The sequence below is a fragment of the Ips typographus genome, linkage group LG5, assembly GCF_016097725.1.
Source record: "Ips typographus isolate SLU linkage group LG5, UJ_Ityp_2.0, whole genome shotgun sequence".
Lineage (NCBI taxonomy): Eukaryota > Metazoa > Arthropoda > Insecta > Coleoptera > Curculionidae > Ips > Ips typographus.
This window is the reverse complement of record NC_138426.1, coordinates 1688070-1705976: the sequence shown is the minus strand read 5'-3', so window position 1 is coordinate 1705976 and position 17907 is coordinate 1688070. Positions and strand designations below refer to the sequence as shown.

Sequence of the window (17907 nt, the reverse complement as noted above, 5' to 3'; positions counted from 1 at the left end):
TGTTTTTGTCTCGCGCTCGTATGTTAATACTCGTACATCAGTATTTCGTTTCTTTTTCTAGCTCTTAGGTATTCAATGGGCGAAGGCGATTTTAAGGAAGACGCACTGAAACTGAACAACGCTTTGTTCAATGTCAGAGCAATAATCAAACATTTTAATCCAAAGATTGAACAATGGCTGGCCAGTAATAACCTATCTACACCAACGGAGGAGCAAATTCTAGACATAGTAAAGAAAAACTATGACAGTTTGACGTTGAAGCTTCAGGATTTACTGGACCACTACGAGAGGTATCTGTCATTATTATTTAATTTGATTTTTTGTGTGACAGTATTTCTCTTTAATGTTCAGGTATACAGAGAAACCGTATTACACCGGTTTCTTCACCGGAATGGTAAAAAGCATACTAAGTGATACAAGAAGTAATTTTAGCTGTTCATTGTTAAACTTTTCCAATATTGCCAATGAATATCCAACGTTATAGCCTTAGTTGGTTAATTTCCTGTAATTTAGACACCTCAAGCCGTTTTGATGCATTGATTCAAGAATTACTTTGATTGTCAAATACGCTTAAAATTGGTTGGAAATTGTATCAAAGTACTATTCGTATGAGATACTAAAATATGTAGATAATAGTAAACTTAAGTGTTAGTTCAGTTTTTGTCCACTAACCTGGCGGATTGGCCTTACCAACGTCCGGGAATTGTTGTATGGTTTTTTTTTTTTAAATTTTGTATAAATTTAAATAAAAATGTACTATAGTATACAGGAAAGTGAAATTTCGTAAAGGCTAAGATATTGTATTATTGAGTTTTGCTAATTATACAGAATATATTTTATGAGAGAGTTTTATTTTCGATTACTTCCTTCATTGTACTAGCAGCCAATCAAATTTAGAGAACCTTTCTAGAGATTTGCTCTATCCTTTGTTTTCTATGACATTTTGACGTAACTTGTCAAATAAGGGAGTAATTTAGGGACGAAGCAAGGTGTGTCAAAAAATACGTAATTTTATGATGAAGGAATTTTGACGCCCTCTAGCGGGCAAACGGTGTGATCAATCAACTCATGGGGGGATATTTTTGGAAAGCTTGAAATCTGCTCTATCTTTTGTTTTCTACGACGTTTTGACGTAACTTGTCAAATAAGAGACTAATTTACGGACAAAGCAACGTGTGTCCAAAAATATGTGATTTTATGGTGAAGGAATTTTGACGCCCTCTAGCGGGCAAACGGTGTGATCAATCAACTCATGGAAAGCTTGAAACCTGCTCTATCTTTTGTTTTCTCTAACATTTTGACGTAACTTGTCAAATAAGAGACTAATTTAAGGACAAAGCAACGTGTGTCCAAAAATATGTGATTTTATGATGAAGGAATTTTGACGCCCTCTAGCGGGCAAACGGTGTGATCAATCAACTCATGGGGGGATATTTCTGGAAAGCTTGAAATCTGCTCTATCTTTTGTTTTCTACGATATTATGACGTAACTTGTCAAATAAAAGACTAATTTAAAGACAAAGCAACGTGTGTCCAAAAATATGTGATTTTATGGTGAAGGAATTTTGACGCCCTCTAGCGGGCAAACGGTGTGATCAATCAACTCATGGGGGGATATTTCTGGAAAGCTTGAAATCTGCTCTATCTTTTGTTTTCTACGATATTATGACGTAACTTGTCAAATAAAAGACTAATTTAAAGACAAAGCAACGTGTGTCCAAAAATATGTGATTTTATGGTGAAGGAATTTTGACGCCCTCTAGCGGGCAAACGGTGTGATCAATCAACTCATGGGGGGATATTTTTGGAAAGCATGAAATCTGCTCTATCTTTTGTTTTCTACGACATTATGACGTAACTTGTCAAATAAGAGACTAATTTAAGGACAAAGCAACGTGTGTCCAAAAATATGTGATTTTATGGTGAAGGAATTTTGACGCCCTCTAGCGGGCAAACGGTATAATCAATCAACTAATGTTGGGACATTTTTGAAAAGCTTGAAATCTGCTCTATCTTTTGTTTTCTATGACATTTTGACGTATCTTGTCAAATAAAAGACTAATTTACGGACAAAGCAACGTGTGTCAAAAAACGTGTGATTTTATGGAAAAGGAATTTTGACGCCCTCTAGCGAGCAAAGGGTGTGATCAATCATGCTCATGGCAAGCTTGAAATCCGCTCCATCTTTTGTTTTCTATGACATTTTGACGTAACTTGTCAAATAAGAGACTAATTTAAGGACAAAGCAACGTGTGTCCAAAAATATGTGATTTTATGGTGAAGGAATTTTGACGCCCTCTAGCGGGCAAACGGTATAATCAATCAACTAATGTTGGGACATTTTTGGAAAGCTTGAAATCTGCTCTATCCTTTGTTTTCTATGACATTTTGATGTAACTTGTCAAATAAGAGACTAATTTAAGGACAAAGCAACGTGTGTCCAAAAATATGTGATTTTATGGTGAAGGAACTTTGACGCCCTCTAGCGAGCAAAGGGTGTGATCAATCGACTCATGTGGGGATATTTTTGGAAAGCTTGAAATCTGCTCTATCTTTTGTTTTCTATGACATTTTGACGTAACTTGTCAAATAAGAGACTAATTTAAGGACAAAGCAACGTGTGTCGGAAAATATGTGATTTTATGGTGAAGGAATTTTGACGCCCTCTAGCGGGCAAACGGTGTGATCAATCAACTCATGGGAGGATATTTTTGGAAAGCTTGAAATCTGCTCTATCTTTTGTTTTCTACGATATTATGACGTAACTTGTCAAATAAGAGACTAATTTAAGGACAAAGCAACGTGTGTCAAAAAATATGTGATTTTATGGTGAAGGAACTTTGACGCCCTCTAGCGGCCAAACGGTATAATCAATCAACTAATGTTGGGACATTTTTGGAAAGCTTGAAACCTGCTCTATCTTTTGTTTTCTACGACGTTTTAACGTAACTTGTTAAATAAGACACTAATTTAAGGACAAAGCAACGTGTGTCAAAAAATGTGTGATTTTATGGTAAAGGAACTTTGACGCCCTCTAGCGGGCAAACGGTGTGATCAATCAACTCATGCGGGGATATTTTTGGAAAGCTTGAAATCTGCGCTATTTTTTGTTTTCTATGACATTTTGACGTAACTTGTCAAATAAGAGACTAATTTAAGGACAAAGCAACGTGTGTCGAAAAATACGTGATTTTATGGTGAAGGAATTTTGACGCCCTCTAGTGGGCAAACGGTGTGATCAATCAACTCATGCGGAGATATTTCTTGAAAGCTTGAAATCTGCTCTATCTTTTGTTTTCTACGATATTTTGACGTAACTTGTCAAATAAGGGACTAACTTTGAGACAAAGCAACCTGTCAAAAAATGTGATTTTATGGAAAAGGAATTTTGACGCCCTCTAGCGGACAAACGGTGTGATCAATCAACTCATGGAAAGCTTGAAATCTGCGCTATCTTTTGTTTTCTATGACATTTTGACGTCACTTGTCAAATAAGAGACTAATTTAAGGACAAAGCAACGTGTGTCGAAAAATATGTGATTTTATGGTGAAGGAATTTTGACGCCCTCTAGCGGGCAAACGGTGTGATCAATCAACTCATGGGGGGATATTTTTGGAAAGCTTGGAATCTGCTCTATCTTTTGTTTTCTATGACATTTTGACGTAACTTGTCAAATAAGAGACTAATTTAAGGACAAAGCAACGTGTGTCCAAAAATATGTGATTTTATGGTGAAGGAATTTTGACGCCCTCTAGCGGGCAAACGGTGTGATCAATCAACTCATGGGGGGATATTTTTGGAAAGCATGAAATCTGCTCTATCTTTTGTTTTCTACGACATTATGACGTAACTTGTCAAATAAGAGACTAATTTAAGGACAAAGCAACGTGTGTCGAAAAATATGTGATTTTATGGTGAAGGAATTTTGACGCCCTCTAGCGAGCAAAGGGTGTGATCAATCGTCTCATATGGGGATATTTCTGGAAACCTTGAAATCTGCTCTATCTTTGGTTTTCTATGACATTTTGACGTAACTTGTCAAATAAGAAACTAATTTACGGACAAAGCAACGTGTGTCAAAAAATATGTGATTTTATGGTGAAGGAATTTTGACGCCCTCTAGCGGGCAAACGGTGTGATCAATCAACTTATGCGGAGATATTTCTTGGAAGCTTGAAATCTGCTCTATCTTTTGTTTTCTACGACGTTTTAACGTAACTTGTCAAATAAGAAACTAATTTACGGACAAAGCAACGTGTGTCAAAAAATATGTGATTTTATGGTGAAGGAACTTTGACGCCCTCTAGCGGGCAAACGGTGTGATCAATCAACTCATGCGGAGATATTTCTTGAAAGCTTGAAATCTGCTCTATCTTTTGTTTTCTACGATATTTTGACGTAACTTGTCAAATAAGGGAGTAATTTAGGGACAAAGCAACGTGTGTCCAAAAATATGTTTTTATGGTGAAGGAATTTTAACGCCCTCTAGCAGGCAAACGGTGGGATCAATCAACTCATGGAAAGCTTGAAACCTGCTCTATCTTTTGTTTTCTCTAACATTTTGACGTAACTTGTCAAATAAGAGACTAATTTAAGGACAAAGCAACGTGTGTCCAGAAATATGTGATTTTATGGTGAAGGAATTTTGACGCCCTCTAGCGGGCAAACGGTGTGATCAATCAACTCGTGGAAAGCTTGAAATCTGCTCTATCTTTTGCTTTCTATGACATTTTGACGTAACTTGTCAAATAAGGGGCTAATTTTAATGGAAAAGGAATTCATTTTTAAAACAAAAGTTTGTCTAGGAAATCGCTGAGAATTAGTTAGAAGTTTGTAGCTCTGTCGTTAGGATCGTGTAACTATTACCAGAAAACCAAGAATTCATTGTAACTCAGAAAATCAACTGACTTTCCTATAAAACCTTTGGTTTTGTAGCCTCAATTTTTTTTATCTTATTTTGTTTGAAACTTTTAATATCTTCTAACCGATTCGAACTTCAAAGGCTAGGCTTTACCTTTTCATTGGGGTAAACAAAGGTTGATTCTTACAGACAACTGTCAATTAACAATCGATAAACAAATAATTTATATTTTTTTCACAATTTGCAGAAATAACGAAACATTTAAATCGGAGCGTCCAATAAATACCACATAGACCGACACTCCATAGCTACTTTCCTTACTAAACGCTTTTTATCGTCCACACACATTCCTAGTCGATTAACAACTTGTTGTTTAAACGGTAATAATTGATAGATTTTATACGTTGAAACAATTTGTTCGAGAAATTGTATTGAAGCTAGTCGCACGGTCTAAAATTCAAAATAAACACAAATTATCAGACTTTCAGATGGTTATTACAAATATTACTTAATTTAAGTTACTTACCATTGAAGTTTCGAAGATGGTTAAATTCAAAACTCTCGACAAAATATCTTCCAAATGATTCAGCACGACTACTTCTTCATTGATTACTAGTTCGGTTAATCTGCGTACAATTATTTCTAACACTTCTTGTTCCTTGCAGGTTTCTAGACACGATAAAATCAGTCTAAACATCTGAAAAACAAAATTACTTTACTTAGTTTCGGGCATAAACATGACCATCGTCGGATCGGAACTTAAGTGTTACTTAACAAAATTTGTTGCTGTCTTTCTGTATTTTCATGGTTGGTTATCGTGATAAGGGTTCCCGAACCCACAAAATGAGGTTTTCCTCCCAATCGGGGAAAGTGTTAATTAAATGATGATGAGGAAATCCGACGAAGAACTAAAGTCGTGGACATCATGAAGCGTATCTCGGAAAGTAAATGGCAATGGGTGGGGCATGTGGCCAGACAGAACCATGACTTGGACACCGCGAGTAACAAATTGGCGATCAAGACCCCAGAAAAGGTGGCTAGACCATATCAAACCGATTGCGGAGAAAAGATGGTCTCAAACAGCACAAAACAGAATCGCATGGGTTCATCGGATGAAAGAGGTTTACGTTCAGGAGTGGACAAAGGAGGTCTGAAGAAGAAGAAGTTAATTAATTTTTTTCTTTTTATCCAGGATAAGTTTGTTTGACCCTTTAAATAATGTTTCATTAAAATTACTACACTACAGGTCTCGTTTCCCTACCGGGATAGACGGCAATAAATTTTGTTAAGTAACACTTAAGCTCCTGACGATGGGCATTTCTATGTCCGAAACTAGTCAAGCGTGGCCCTTTTATTAGAGGCCTAGAATAATAATGTGAAAAAACCTTACACATTTTTCTACAGTCAGGGAGAAAAGCTGTATCAAAGTTTGAACTGCCAGAAAAAACACAGTTTGAAAGTACAGTCAAGGACAAAATTGCTTGTAAAACCCACTTGGAGTGAAAAAATGAATGTTTTAAGTACATTTTTAGAAATCCTTCTTAAATTTCCTATCGAATAATATGAAAAAAATCTACAAAATTTGGTATAGCCAGGAAGAAAAGTGGTGTCAAAGTTTTAACCGCCAAAAACACAGTTTGAAAGGACAGTCAAGGACAAAATCGTTTGTAAGACTTACTTGTAGTAAGAAAATGGCTGTTTTAAGCACATTTTTGGAATCTCCATTAAAATTCCTATTCAATAACCTAAAAAACAGTAGAAAATTTGATAAAGAGAGAAAAACGGTATCTAAGTTTGAACTGTCAGAATAACAGTTTGAAAGGACAGTCAAGTACAAAATCGTTTGTAAGACTTACTTGTAGTAAAAAATGGCTGTTCTAAGCACATTTTTGGAATCCCCATTAAATTTCCTATCCAATAACGTGAAAAAGCACTACAAAATTTGGTACAGTCAGGGAGAAAAGCAGTGTCAAAGTTTGAACTGTTAGAATCACAGTTTGAAAGGACAGTCAAGGACAAAATCGCTTGTAAGACTTACTTGTAGTAAAAAAATCACTGTTTTAAACACATTTTTGGAATCCTCATTAAATTTCCTATACAATAACATGAAAAAAAGACTACAATCTTTGGTACAGTCAGGGAGAAAAGCGGTGTCAAAGTTTGAACTGTCAGAATCACAGTTTGAAAGGACAGTCAAGAACAAAATCGCTTGTAAAACCCACTTGGAGTAAGAAAATAACTGTTTTAAGCATATTTTTGGAATCCTTATTAAATTTCCTATACAATAACATGAAAAAAATACTACAATATTTGGTACAGTCAGGGAGAAAAGCAGTGTCAAAGTTTGAACTGTTAGAATCACAGTTTGAAAGGACAGTCAAGGACAAAATCGCTTGTAAGACTTACTTGTAGTAAAAAAATGACTGTTTTAAGCACATTTTTGAAATCCCCATTAAATTTCCTATTCAATAACCCGAAAAATACTACAAAATTTGGTTCACCAGGGACAAAAGTGGTGTCAAAGTTTGAACTGCCAGAAATACAATTTGAAAGGACAGTCAAGAACAAAATCGCCTGTAAAACCCACGTAGTAAGAGAATAACTGTTTTAAGCACATTTTTGGAATCCTCATTAAATTTCCTATCCAACAACGTGAAAAAGCACTACAAAATTTGATACACCAGGGAGAAAAGTGGTGTCAAAGTTTGAACTGCCAAAAACACAGTTTGAAAGGACAGTCAAGGACAAAATCGCCTGTAAAACCCACGTAGTAAGAGAATAACTGTTTTAAGCATATTTTTGGAATCTTTATTAAATTTCCTATACAATAACATGAAAAAATACTACAAACTTTGGTTCACCAGGGAGAAAAGTGGTGTCAAAGTTTGAACTGTTAGAATCACAGTTTGAAAGAACAGTCAAGAACAAAATCGCTTGTAAAACCCACTTGTAGTAAGAAAATCACTGTTTTAAGCACATTTTTGGAATCCCCATTAAATTTCCTATTCAATAACGTGAAAAAGCACTACAAAATTTAGTACACTAGGGACAAAAGTGATGTCAAAGTTTGAACTGCCAAAAACACAGTTTGAAAGGACAGTCAAGGAAAAAATCGCCTGTAAGACGTACTTGTAGTAAGAAAATGACGGTTTTAAGCACATTTTTGAAATCCCCATTAAATTTCCTATCCAACAACGTGAAAAAGCACTACAAAATTTGGTACACCAGGGAGAAAAGTGGTGTCTAAGTTTGAACTGCCAGAAATACAATTTGAAAGAACAATGAGAGACAAAATCGCCTGTAAAACCGACTTGTAGTAAAAAAATCACTGTTTTAAGCACATTTTTGGAATCCTCATTAAATTTCCTATACAATAACATGAAAAAAAGACTACAATCTTTGGTACAGTCAGGGAGAAAAGCGGTGTCAAAGTTTGAACTGTCAGAATCACAGTTTGAAAGGACAGTCAAGAACAAAATCGCTTGTAAAACCCACTTGGAGTAAGAAAATAACTGTTTTAAGCATATTTTTGGAATCCTTATTAAATTTCCTATACAATAACATGAAAAAAAGACTACAATCTTTGGTACAGTCAGGGAGAAAAGCGGTGTCAAAGTTTGAACTGTCAGAATCACAGTTTGAAAGGACAGTCAAGAACAAAATCGCTTGTAAGACTTACTTGTAGTAAGAAAATGACAGTTTTAAGCACATTTTTGGAATCCTCATTAAATTTCCTATCCAACAACGTGAAAAAGCACTACAAAATTTGATACACCAGGGAGAAAAGTGGTGTCAAAGTTTGAACTGCCAAAAACACAGTTTGAAAGGACAGTCAAGGACAAAATCGCCTGTAAAACCCACGTAGTAAGAGAATAACTGTTTTAAGCATATTTTTGGAATCTTTATTAAATTTCGTATACAATAACATGAAAAAATACTACAAACTTTGGTTCACCAGGGAGAAAAGTGGTGTCAAAGTTTGAACTGTTAGAATCACAGTTTGAAAGGAGAGTCAAGAACAAAATCGCTTGTAAGACTTACTTGGAATAAGAAAATGACTGTTTTAAGCACATTTTTGGAATCCTCATTAAATTTCCTATCCAACAACCTGAAAAGCACTACAAAATTTGGTACACCAGGTAGAAAAGTGGTGACAAAGCTTCAACTGCCAGAAACACAGTTTGAACAAACAGTCAGGAACAAAATCGCTTGTAAAACCCACTTGGAGTAAGAAAATAACTGTTTTAAGCATATTTTTGGAATCCTTATTAAATTTCCTATACAATAACATGAAAAAAGACTACAATCTTTAGTACAGTCAGGGAGAAAAGCTGTGTCAAAATTTGAACAGGCAGAAACATACAGTATTTGTAATTTACCGGTCAAATTTTCTCTACCGGTATTTTACCCATCATTAATTAGAAACATACCAGTACCTTTTAAAGCTTATTCTTCAAAAGTGACCATTTTTCCAACTTATTGAGGTTCAGACACATTTTATTATTATAAAGGGTGTTCCGCGAGGTAAGGGACAAAATTTCACTTTGTGTTCTTCAGGTAAATGTCCTATAAACATGGGTCCGCAAATGCTTCCTTGCCAATATATGATTTCTTTTTTAATTTAATAGTGTTATTTTGCCAAAAAGTACGCTATAATAATAATTATCTATGGTATATTAAGAAATACAGGGTGCGGCAGGGAAACTTGCTGATTTGAAGGGTTAATGTACACATCCTGAATTGTTGTTAAAAATGACATCGGACAAATGGCGTCTCTCACTAGCGATACACTGATCCATTCAGAAAACACTTTTATGAGCGCCTCATCTCCTTGAGGGGTGACGTACCGTAGCCAGCACGCTTCCCCTACCGCTCATGAAGCTTCCCCGTGTATCGCTAGTGAAAGGCGCCACTTGTCCGATGTCATTTTTAAAACCACTTGAAACAAAAATGAACTAAGTTACAATAAACTCCATTATCTATTGGCTGATGGGGACCAGTTAGACCTTCTCCTAATGAAGCTGCGACCGGAGGTTCCGGAAAAGATAGTCAAGCAACAAAATGCCGCTCACGAAAGTCAAGAAGCCGGTGACATTCTAGTTTCGGATTTGATTATAACAGACTCCGAGGAGGAAAGTGACGAAAAATTTAATATTCAACTGCCCTTGAAGAATTTGGTGGAGAAAATTATTAAGCAATTTACCGACAAAGTTCCCACCACCGAACGACTTTTGTAGTATCTCCAAAAGTTTTCTGTAAAGCACAATATTCCCTGAACAAAGAAACGTCAACGGCAAAAAATGACACTCACGAAACTGACATGCGGTACGACCGAACTTAAACTTGTTTTTCAGACTATGAAGGCTTTCACGGCCGGTTAAAACTAAAATGTCCGCCGCAGATGTGGACAAAACGTCAGGAAGAAATTCCATTGGACCACGGCTTATAAGCCCGGATAACTTTTGTATTTCATCGAAAAGTAGTAGTCCATATGCACACAGTGGAGTAGTGAGTGTAAGTGAAAGCAAAACTCAGAGTCGATCTCCACAAATATATATTAATAAGTTGTTATCTGCCTAACATGTTTTGTTTCGGGTGTATTCAGACACCCATCTTCAGAGGCTTAACTAGATCACTAGTCTGCTGGCTGTCATTCTACAAGGGGGGACAGCTGAACCCAGATGTACTTAAGGTGGTCTTCATGAACTTCATGTCCGGCTGCACCCAAGCCATGAAGCCCCGCAAGGTCACACTACCATAGTGATAAAAGGGAAAAGTCTCCCCCTATTTTAACCTGTTCAGTGTCCAACTTGTGGATGTCCACCGCGGTTTTTGTTGTGTGACGTCCCTTTCGTGTCTACTTGGTCTCCTTTAGATAAACATGCAGTTTTGACATCATTCAACTTCCTTGGGTTTTTGTGATTAAGTTTTTTTTCCCCTCTGAGAATAAAAAACCAAGCAACCTGTCATCTCAGAACCAGAACTGGGTTTTTTTTGATCAAGGTTTTTTTACACCACCTTAAGTACATCTGGGTTCAGCTGTTCCCCCTTGTAGAATAACAGCCAGCAGACTAGTGATCTAGTTAAGCCTCTGAAGATGGGTGTCTGAATACACCCAAAACATGTTAGGCAGATAACAACTTATTGTTACGATTTTCCGGCGGGTTTACACAAAGTCAGTTTAATTCAACAATTAATAAATTTATTTACACTTCAAAACACTCCGTACAATAATTAATTCGGCTACTAAAAACACTACTACAATTCCACAATTATTCCACTATTTAAGCTTTACCGCGTTCCTAAATTCACTACTACACTACTCCCGCAGTCAACACCGCTTCTTTTATATTCGCAAACCCCGTTCCAGAATGACCGCAAAACGTTTCTTGATTTGCCTCGAATATCAAAGATGCTTCCAGGTGTCGCTTCCTAACTGTGACCTACTTTAACACGCGCCCGGCCAGATATTGCGACGCTTCGATTCCATCCCGAATCGAGTGCTCGTACAGAAGTATCGAGCATAGTAGGCCCAAACTCGTCGTTCCGATCAGCTTCATCTAATCCCTCTGGTATTTCTTGAGTCTGTCCAGATGGACAATTTTCATCTTGCCTTTGGGGCTGCGTTGGACTCTGTACACGACGTCGTTTAACCTTTTTACCACATTGTAAGGTCCCTCCCAGTGTCGTTGCCATCTTTGACTAAATCCTTTGTTCCTCCTGGGTTGAAACATCCACACAGCATCACCTTCCTTATCATTGCCACCAGCTGGTCTGTGGTCCAGTGTCATCTTCATACGGTCGTCGTTTGGTTTCATCTTCTCCCTATCAAGTTCCTGAATTGTGCTGGATCCCTTCTGTAACGAACACTGGTCACACCGTTTACTCCATTCCTCAACGTCCTTTCTGAAGTTAATCCAGTAAAATCGATCTCTTATTCTAGCCAAAGTCTGGTTTACTCCAAAGTGTCCTCCTCCGCGACTGTCATGTAGTTCTCGCAGCACATTCTCTTTGCAGGAATTGGGCACTATTGTTCGGTAAACAAAGCGTTTTCCGTCTGGACTTTCCCATTTGCGAGTAATTAAGTCATCTCGCAGTCGAAGCGAATTCCACTGCAACCAGTAACTCCTTACTGTTGGTCCATATCTGAAAATCTGTTGCCAATCCGGTTTCAAATCCTTCTCCAACCATCTTCTGATCACTTTCAAATCAGAGTCTGAGCGCTGTCCTTTTATTATGTCTTCCTTAGAAACGCTGCTCTTCATTCTTTTTGTAGCCTCTTTATCTGTCACCTTCGCGATTTGACCAATCCTCCAACCGTTATGAATTTGTCCTTTCCGGTACCTTAAGTCACTATCAAAAGCCTGACGATCCTCTACATATCGCGGTAAATGTCTTTCCGGATTCTTCCATTTCCTGCTCCTGGTTACGCCAATTCTGCGGGGTCGGTAAACGAGACTGCTGTCTGCAATTCCAGCGGTAATGTCCTTTACGTCCACAATTATAATACGTAATGTTTCTTTTAGCAGAGGAGTTCCGGTGGTTTGTTCTAATGTCCTGATTTCGTCGGCACTGCGGGTTTGGAGAACAAGACCGCTGTCTGCAATTCCTGCTATAGTGTCCTTTGCGTCCACATCGATAACATTCCACTCTAGAGATCGGACGTGATCGTTCTAACTGTGTGGACTGAACATTTCCTAATGCTGCCATTTGTTGCACTAATTGGCCGAACATTGATTTAATTTCATCTATTAATGTAGCAACATGATCGGCTGGCGGTACTCTCTCCTCTTGAATAGTCTCTGGCTTTAAGTTATTGCACGCAGCTTCAACTTCTAGCGCTCGAACCAGTAATTCGCTGCTGTTGCTCCCTTTGAATATCTTCAGCATTTTCTTTACCTCCGGATCTCGAATCCCATCTACAAAATACTGTGCCACAAGTTCTTCTTGGATTTCATCCGGTAAGGCTGGGTAAGCCAGATGCACAAGGCGACGAATTTCGGCCTCAAACTCTTGTAAATTTTCACCAGTTTTCTGCTGTCTTGCCTTTAATTGTGTTTGATACACTCCTTTCCTATGCTGATCCCCATAACGTCGTTCTAATGCAGATACTAATGCTTCATAGTTGCTTCGTTGGGCGATAGGCAGAGTCTGTAACAGCTCCAATGCAGGTCCTCGTAATGCCACCACCAGTGCTACAGCCATTTCTTCGTTACTCCATCTATTTGCATTTGCAGCGGCCTCAAATTGGAGTTGGTACGTTGCCCATGAAGTTTGACCGTCGTATGTGGGAGGTTTGATCTTGTTGAGCCCGTTTCCGGTGATCATTGTAGAGCTGGCTCCTCTGCTGTCAATTTTCCGCTCTAAGTCGCGTAGCTTTATCTCGACGTCATTCTGAATTTTGTTAATGTCCTCCCGAGCATCATTTATTTTACATGAACGTCATACTCTATCTTTCTGAGACTATGGGTTACATACTCTTGGATGTCTGTCTTGATCCCCGCTAGAACGTCCAATATTTCTACGTTACGCTTTTCTTGCCGCTCTCTGTCTTCTTGTCGAATTCTTTCTTCTTCTTCTTTGTCTTGTTGTCGAATTCTTTCTTCTTGTTGTCGAATCCTTTCTTGTTCTTCCTGGTTTTGTTTTCGAATCCTTTCTTATTCCACTGTTTAAACTTTACCGCGTTCCCAAATTCACTACTACACTACTCTCGCCGTCTGAAACCGCTTCTTTTATATTCGCAAACCACGTTCTAGAATGACCGCAAAACGCTTCGCGATTTGCCTCGAATATTAAAGATGCTTCCAGGTGTCGCTTCCTAACTGTGGCCTACTTTAACACGCGCCCGGCCAGATATTGCGGCGCATCGATTTCATCCCGAATCGAGTGCTCGTTCAGAAGTATCGAGCATAGTAGGCCCAAACCGTAACATTATTAATATATATTTGTGGAAATCGACTCTGAGTTTTGCTTTCATTTTTGTATTTTAGTTAAACTTGTTTATTTATGATTTCTGCTGTGTAAACCATAATGCCAACTGACATTTGACCACTGATGCCAACCTAATTCACAATCACTCCTCCCAGTTTTTAAATACAGTTGGCTGCAGCTAATATATGTTGTCAGGGATATCAAAATAGCTACAATTTATCTCATTATGCATAAAAAAGTTTTTCAGCTTAATTTTAGAAAATAAAATACACACACAGAGTACCCACCTTTTCAAACAGTCCTACGACAGCCGTTTTGGAAGCTTTTTCCATCAAATACCCCACAGCGCACAACTCGGCGTTGTTAAAGGATGATAATCTGTTCAACTCATCGATGCAAAAGACGAAAAACTTTTGCTTGTACACGTTCCTGCAATTGAGTTCAAGGTTTACCACAAACAAACTTGTATAATAACTTAGTTACTTTGTAAGTTATATTTCTAAGCTAGTATACTTTTTGAACATATTTGGCTTGTAAACTATGACCTGAATAAACATAAAAATACGTACATGATTTGGCAACCATTTTCTCTACAAATAACTTTGTCATCGTCCATTATTATCCTAATCCCTTTGGCTGCTTCGAATTTATTATCATGTAACATTCCCATCAGCTGAAATATTAACCAATATTTAGTCATCTGTCTAGAAAATGGGTATTAAACTTAACAAAACCCAATGTAACTTTGTAAATACTTTCATCCATTAATATCGCTTGACATTTCTTGCAATTTCATTGAATTTTCACACCAAAAAAATAGATTTTATTATCAAATGGCAAGATAACTGTGATGATCATTGTTAGGTAAGAATCAAGCATTTAGATCGTTTGAGAGTAGTTTTATTGGAGAAAATTTGTATATCTTACCAAATGGTTGCAATGCGAAGCGTTAGAATGGTTCCTAGTAACAAGACTTTTGGTTATCCACGACATTAGCTGTATTTTTATATCATTATCGAAATCTTCGCATATATGAATCGCCATAAGTGATTTCTCCTGTAAAACCGATTCTGGAATCAAAAACTAATGTATGTATACACAAAGGGAGTTCCAAAATTAGTCTAAAAATTAAAATACAAATTATGATACGGGACTCTCGACACACACATACAGAGTTTAAATTAAAAGTAAAATACTGCAATTTGGAGTTCAGTACTATACAGGCATATGCTGTTAAAACAGCATAAAATGTTAAAACATTTACTAAATTCCGTTTTCTTCCGAAAATATTCCAGTGCACAGCAACAGAATCCAGAAGAATCTGGTTTTTCCCAGTTCCAGTAATAGTACATTGTACTCATGTTACACTGACTTCTAAATGCTACTGAGAACTTTCTAAAAGGTTTCAGACCCTCTGAATTTTCCCTGAACTGTTTATTCAAATTGCCAGAGGCCTCAGGCCATGATATTAATAACCTCCTAAAAAGTTCCAGAGGCCTCACAAGTGTCTTAAACCTTCCCAGAGAGGGTTGCCAGAGGCCTCTAGGACCGTTTTAAATGTGCCAAAGACCTCTGAATGCTACTGAGGACTTTCTGTAAAGCCAGAGTCCTCTACAATTGTCTTAAACATTCCCAGACCTGCTTTAAATTGCCAGAAGCCTCTAGCACCATTTTGAAAGTTCCATAGACCTGTAAAAGCTATTGAGAACTTTCTAAAAAGTGCCAGAGGCCTCTACAAGTGTCTTAAACCTTCCCTGACTTGTTTTAAATTGTCAGAGGCTTCTAGGACCGTTTTGAATGTGCCAAAGACCTCTGAATGCTACTGAGAACTTTCTGAAAAGATCCAGAACCCTCTACAATTGTCTTAGACCCTCCCAAAACTGTTTTAAATTACCAAAGGCCTCTAGGACCATTTTGAAAGTTCCATAGACCTGTAAAAGCTATTGAGAACTTTCTAAAAAGTGCCAGAGGCCTCTACAAGTGTCTTAAACCTTCCCAGACTTGTTTTAAGCTGTCAGAGGCCTCTAGAATCGTTTTAAATGTGCCAAAGACCTCTATATGCTACTGAGAACTTTCTGAAAAGTTCCAGAGCCCTCTACAACTGTCTTAAACCTTTCCAGAACTGTTTTAAATTACCAGAGGCCTCTAGGACAATTTTGAAAGTTCCATAGATCTCTAAAAGCTATTGAGAACTTTCTAAAAAGTGCCAGAGGCCTCTACAAGTGTCTTAAACCTTCCCAGACTTGTTTTAAGCTGTCAGAGGCCTCTTGGACAGTTTTGAAGGTGCCAAAGATCTCTGAACACTACTGAGAACTTTCTAAAAAGTTCCAGAACCCTTTACAACTGCTTTAGACCCTCCCAAAACTGATTTAAATTACCAGAGGCCTCTAGTACCATTTTTAAAGTTCCAAAGATCTCTAAAAGCTATTGAGAACGTTCTAAAATGTGCCAGAGACCTCTACAAGTGTCTTAAACCTTCCGAGACTTGTTTTAAGCTGTCAGAGGCCTCTAGAATCGTTTTAAATGTGCCAAAGACCTCTATATTCTACTGAGAACTTTCTGAAAAATTCCAGAGCCCTCTTCAACTGTTTTAAACTTTTCCAGAACTGTTTTAAATTACCAGAGGCCTCTAGGACAATTTTGAAAGTTCCATAGATCTCTAAAAGCTATTGAGAACTTTCTAAAAAGTGCCAGAGGCCTCTACAAGTGTCTTAAACCTTCCCAGACTTGTTTTAAGCTGTCAGAGGCCTCTTGGACAGTTTTGAAGGTGCCAAAGATCTCTGAACACTACTGAGAACTTTCTGAAAAGTTCCAGAACCCTTTACAACTGCCTTAGACCCTCCCAAAACTGTTTTAAATTACCAGAGGCCTCTAGTACCATTTTGAAAGTTCCATAGATCTCTAAAAGCTATTGAGAACTTTCTAAAAAGTGCCAGAGCCCTCTACAAGCGTCTTAAACCTTCCCTGATTTGTTTTAAATTGTCAGAGGCCTCTTGGACAGTTTTGAATGTGCCAAAGATCTCTTAACACTACTGAGAACTTTCTGAAAAGTTCCAGAACCCTTTACAACTGCCTTAGACCCTCCCAAAACTGTTTTAAATTACCAAAGACCTCTAGGACAATTTTGAAAGTTCCATAGATCTCTAAAAGCTATTGAGAACTTTCTAAAAAGTGCCAGAGACCTCTACAAGTATCCCTGACTTGTTTTAAATTGTCAGAGGCCTCTTGGACAGTTTTGAATGTGCCAAAGATCTCTGAATGTTACTGAGAACTTTCTGAAAAGTTCCAGAACCCTTTACAACTGCTTTAGACCCTCCCAAAACTGTTTTAAATTACCAAAGGCCTCTAGGACCATTTTGAAAGTTCCATAGACCTCTAAAAGCTATTGAGAACTTTCTAAAAAGTGCCAGAGGCCTCTACAAGTGTCTTAAACCTTCCCAGACTTGTTTTAAGCTGTCAGAGGCCTCTTGGACAGTTTTGAAGGTGCCAAAGATCTCTGAACACTACTGAGAACTTTCTAAAAAGTTCCAGAACCCTTTACAACTGCTTTAGACCCTCCCAAAACTGTTTTAAATTACCAAAGGCCTCTAGGACCATTTTGAAAGTTCCATAGACCTCTAAAAGCTATTGAGAACTTTCTGAAAAGTTCCAGAGCCCTCTACAACTGTCTTAAATTTTCCCAGAACTGTTTTAAAATTGCTTGAAACCTCTAAATGCTATTGATAACCTTCTAAAAAGTGCCAGAGGGTCTACAAGTGTCTTAAACCTTCCCTGACTTGTTTTAAATTGTCAGAGGCCTCTAGGACCGTTTTGAATGTGCCAAAGACCTCTGAATGCCACTGAGAACTTTCTGAAAAGTTCCAGAACCCTCTACAACGGTTTTAATCGTTCTTATAACTGTTCTAAAAATGCCAGAGACCTCTAGGACCATTTTGATAGTATCACAGCCCTCTAAATGCTATTGAGAACCTTCTAAAATGTGCTGCAAACCTTTTAGAAATTTCCAGAGGCTTCTACAAGTGTCTTGTTTTTCCGAGACTTGGTTTAAATTGTCAAAAGCTTCTAGATCCATTAAGAAAGTGTCAGTTGCCTCTAAATGTTACTGACAGCTGTC

General features: G+C 37.6%; 2 protein-coding genes across 2 annotated transcripts in view; one reads left to right on the top strand and one right to left on the bottom strand.

The window, feature by feature from the left end:
* The window catches only part of LOC145728923 (armadillo-like helical domain-containing protein 3), a 35759-nt gene extending 34920 nt beyond the window's left edge, over positions 1 to 839 (top strand). The window contains exons 6-7 of the mRNA XM_081979476.1: positions 62 to 290; positions 352 to 839. Coding sequence (XP_081835602.1) covers positions 62 to 290; positions 352 to 484 — 362 coding nt within the window. The 3' untranslated portion in view covers positions 485 to 839. The remainder of the gene's footprint in view (positions 1 to 61; positions 291 to 351) is intronic.
* Positions 840 to 5062: 4223 nt separating this feature from the next.
* Positions 5063 to 17907, bottom strand: part of Mms19 (MMS19 nucleotide excision repair protein) — a 31941-nt gene continuing 19096 nt past the window's right edge. Inside the window, exons 7-11 of the mRNA XM_081979602.1 lie at positions 14721 to 14863; positions 14363 to 14466; positions 14081 to 14222; positions 5389 to 5559; positions 5063 to 5312 (exon numbers count right to left, since the gene is read on the bottom strand). Coding sequence (XP_081835728.1) covers positions 5124 to 5312; positions 5389 to 5559; positions 14081 to 14222; positions 14363 to 14466; positions 14721 to 14863 — 749 coding nt within the window. The 3' untranslated portion in view covers positions 5063 to 5123. The remainder of the gene's footprint in view (positions 5313 to 5388; positions 5560 to 14080; positions 14223 to 14362; positions 14467 to 14720; positions 14864 to 17907) is intronic.